The sequence below is a fragment of the Schistocerca serialis genome, chromosome 2 (genome assembly GCF_023864345.2).
Source record: "Schistocerca serialis cubense isolate TAMUIC-IGC-003099 chromosome 2, iqSchSeri2.2, whole genome shotgun sequence".
In the NCBI taxonomy this organism is placed as follows: domain Eukaryota; kingdom Metazoa; phylum Arthropoda; class Insecta; order Orthoptera; family Acrididae; genus Schistocerca; species Schistocerca serialis.
The window spans coordinates 999,549,162-999,552,895 of record NC_064639.1 but is presented as its reverse complement, the minus strand read 5'-3'; the positions used below and the strand labels follow the sequence as shown (position 1 = coordinate 999,552,895).

Genomic DNA, 3,734 nt, shown 5'->3' with positions numbered 1-3,734 from the left:
AAGCACTAGTAAAATAGTCCGAAGATAGCTTTGACCGTCAGTATTGAGGAAAGTTGTGCCGATTTTGGATACAGGTAGCGAAGTTGGTTCCTTCGGAATGCAGGGAAGAGTGCCGGAGCAGCCTGGTGAGTGAATGCGCGTGACAGAATATTGCTGCAGAATAGCATGAGGTCCAGAGTGTGCGGCGCCCTGCTGGCGCTGCTGATAATGACAGCGACGGTCCCGGGGCCAGGAGTAGGCTCGTGGACGCGCGACAGGTACCGGGGTGGTGGTGGTGGGGGCGGCGGCGGCGGCGCCCAGACGATGGTGACTCGCGAGGTGCGGATCAAGCAGGGCTGGCTGCAGGGCCTGGTGATGGAGCTGCAGAGCCCGAACCTCGGCCCCGTGGACGCCTTCCTGGGCGTGCCGTACGCGCTGGCGCCCGTCGGCTCCAAGCGCTTCGTGCCGCCGTCGGCGCCGCCGCCGTGGGAGGGCCTGCGCGAGGCGTTCAGCTACGCGCCCGTCTGCCCGCAGCGGCCACCCAACATGCAGGACGTCAGCGACGAGCGCTACAACTACCTCAAGCGCCTGCTGCCGTACCTCTCCAACACCAGCGAGGACTGCCTCTACCTCAACATCTACGTCCCGCAGCAAGGTAGGCACGCGCTTTCGCACCACCGACTGCCGGGCACTTAAGTGTGAATTGCAGAGTAACCATGTAGATGAAGGTGTATATGAACTCCTTAACTATTCATACGTGTGGAAAATACAGTAATCTGCCGACCCATTGTAACTGCGTGTTGGTCCATCTTCGGAATGCAGTGCAAAAGCGATTGTGCATGACATGGGTTCGACAAGTCCTTTGTTTCCAATGGTATGTTGCACTAGATGTCTACGCACAGGACACCTAAATCTGGTAAATTAAAAACCTGTGGCTTTCTGGGCACAGTGCCAGTAGCCAGTATTGTCCAAGGCAAGTTTCCTAGGTTTCAGTTCAGGCGAATTTGATGGCCAAGATATCACTATGAGTTCAGTTTGATGCTCCTCGTACCATCGTAGCATGAAACTGGCCTTCTGACACTGTCAGTTACCCTGGTGGTAGGTGCTGGGATGAAATTAAGGCAGGGCAATCCGCAACAAGTGTGCGCTAATTGTTTTCAAGCTGATTAACCTTTGCAGGCGAATGGAGACAAGTTTCAGTGTTAGATACAACAAGTGTCCCGATTATTGCATCCTCTGTATGAACACTCTCCTGTCCAAATCAATACCTGAAACGCGTGGTGTGCTACGGGTCGTAGTTGTACTCTGCCGCATCAAGGTAGAACACAAAGCTTCTAACAAGGGTAACTCCCCATCGCACCCCCCTCAGATTTAGTTATAAGTTGGCACAGTGGATAGGCCTTGAAAAACTGAACACAGATCAATCGAGAAAACAGGAAGAAGTTGTGTGGAACTATGAAAAAAAAAAGCAGAATATACAAACAGATGCCATGCGCAAGATAAGCAACATCAAGGACAGTGTGAACTCAGGAGCCCCGTGGTCCCGCGGTTAGCGTGAGCAGCTGCAGAACGAGAGGTCTTTGGTTCAGGTCTTCCCTCGAGTGATAATTTTATTTTCGCAAAGTTATGATGTGTCCGTTCGTTCATTGACGTCTCTGTTCAATGTAATAAATTTTGTGTCTGTGTTTTGGGACCGCAACGCAAAACCGTGCGATTAGTAGACGAAAGGACGTGCCTCTCCAATGGGAACCGAAAACATTTGACCGCAAGGTCATAGGTCAACCGATTCCTCCACAGGAAAACACGTCTGATATATTCTATACGACACTGGTGACGGGATGTGCGCCACATGACAGATAATAATTGTCTGAAAATGAAAAAATAAACTTTTCACTCGAGGGAAGACTTGAACCAAGGACGTCTCGTTCCGCAGCTGCACACGCTAACCACGGAACGACGGTGCCGGACAGGGACTAGCACCCGCATTTCCCACTTATCGCGATAAGCCTTACCATTTTTTTGTTTCATCTTATTTTGTTCGATATTGTTCATTGCATTTGTGTTGGTCGTACGTCCAAGACACCCGTCCAAGTTCATCGATGATCCATTTACTCAGTTTTTTTTAATTTTTATTTTTAATTCCAGAGGGTAGCTGACCCTCCGACCGAACACGCTGAGCTGCAGTACCGGCCACCCCTTTTGGATATTAGTGCACGACTCACGGCCAGACGCAAACTTCCATACGTCGTCAACCATGCATCTGCCATCTCTACTCGCACATCAGTTATGTGCATTCGCGTACCGATCAGACGTTGCACTTGAAAGTCGCATGCCCGGTATCGGCAGATAAACATGATATTGCAGTGTCTGTATTACTCTATGATAATGCACTGCGGTGACCACAGCCGTTACGAAACACATCAGATGAATTCACAATTGCGAATGGTGACTAAATTCATCTGTAGAATGGAATGACGACAGTGAAAATTTGTGCTGGACCGGGGTTCGAACCCGGATTTCCTGCTTATCGCGAACGGTCGTCTTACGATTTGGCTATCCGTGCACCAGTCACGTCCAGACCCAAACTTCCACATACATATTTTCAACATTTCGTGGCCTGTCAGCTACTGTATAATCATAACGAAAAGTGTCCGGTCATCCAAATGAGTGCTAAAAGGAACTCTTTAAACTTCGGTTACACGACAGGTCAGTCTAATCTAAAAACCATAAATTCAACTAAAGACCTAGGTATTACAATTACGAACAACTTAAATTGGATAGAACACATAGATAATGTTGTAGGGAAGGCTAACCAAAGGCTGCGTTTTTTTTTGGCAGGACACTTAGGAAATGTAAGAGACCTACTAAGTAGACTGCCTACACTACGCTTGTCCGCCCTCTTTTAGAATACTGCTGAGCTGGGTGGAATCCTTACCATGTAGGACTGACGGAGTACATCGAAAAAGTTCAAAGAAAGGCAGCACGTTTTGTGTTATCGCGAAATATGGGAGAGAGTGTCACAGAAATGATACAGGAGTTGGGCTGGAAATCATTAAAAGAAAGGCGTTTTTCGTTGCGACGCAATCCTCTCACGAAATTCCAATCAGCAACTTTCTCCTCCGAATGGGAAAATATTTTGTTGACACTGACCTACATAGGGAGGGACGATCACCACGATAAACTAAGGGAAATCTGAGCTCGTATGGAAAGATATAGGTGTTCATTTTTTCCGCGCGCTATACGAGATTGGAGTAATAGAGAATTGTGAAGGTGGTTCGATGAACCCTCCGCCAGGCACTTAAATGTGATTTGCAGAGTATCCATGTAGATGTAGATATTAATTTTAATTTTAAAACCAAAAGCCTCAGTTGTAAAGTTTACCTAGCTTTATCTAGGTTTCAGTCGGGATAACCCAACCTTCTTCAGAATAAAAGTAACTAAGGTACATCCATTATGTGTATTCCCGTACGTTTGCAATATCGTATTTATCTGCCTATACCGGTCATGCCACTTTCAAGTATAACGTCTAATCTGTACGGGATACACATAATGGATGTGGAGGTGCAGATCGTAGACGGATGGTTGACGACATATGGAAGTCCGGCACAAATTTTCATTGTCGTCATTCCATTCTACAGCTGATGGTAGACATTATTCGCAATTGAGAATTCACCTGATGTGTTTTAACGAATAAGTCACGTAGCAGATAAACGCACAAATTGCTAACAATCTCTGTTGATCCATCATGAACAGGG

General features: G+C 47.3%; 1 protein-coding gene across 1 annotated transcript; it reads left to right on the top strand.

Moving 5' to 3' along the window:
* The first annotated feature begins 207 nt into the window (after nt 1-207).
* Nucleotides 208-675, top strand: LOC126456585 (neuroligin-2-like). The gene has a single exon (XM_050092331.1). It carries the CDS (start codon nt 208-210, stop codon nt 673-675), a length of 468 nt encoding a protein of 155 aa, XP_049948288.1.
* The last annotated feature ends 3,059 nt before the right edge of the window (nt 676-3,734 follow it).

Excerpts from the sequence above, each read along its gene's own strand:
- LOC126456585 (XM_050092331.1), top strand. The coding sequence starts at position 208 with ATGACAGCGACGGTCCCGGGGCCAGGAGTAGGCTCGTGGACGCGCGAC.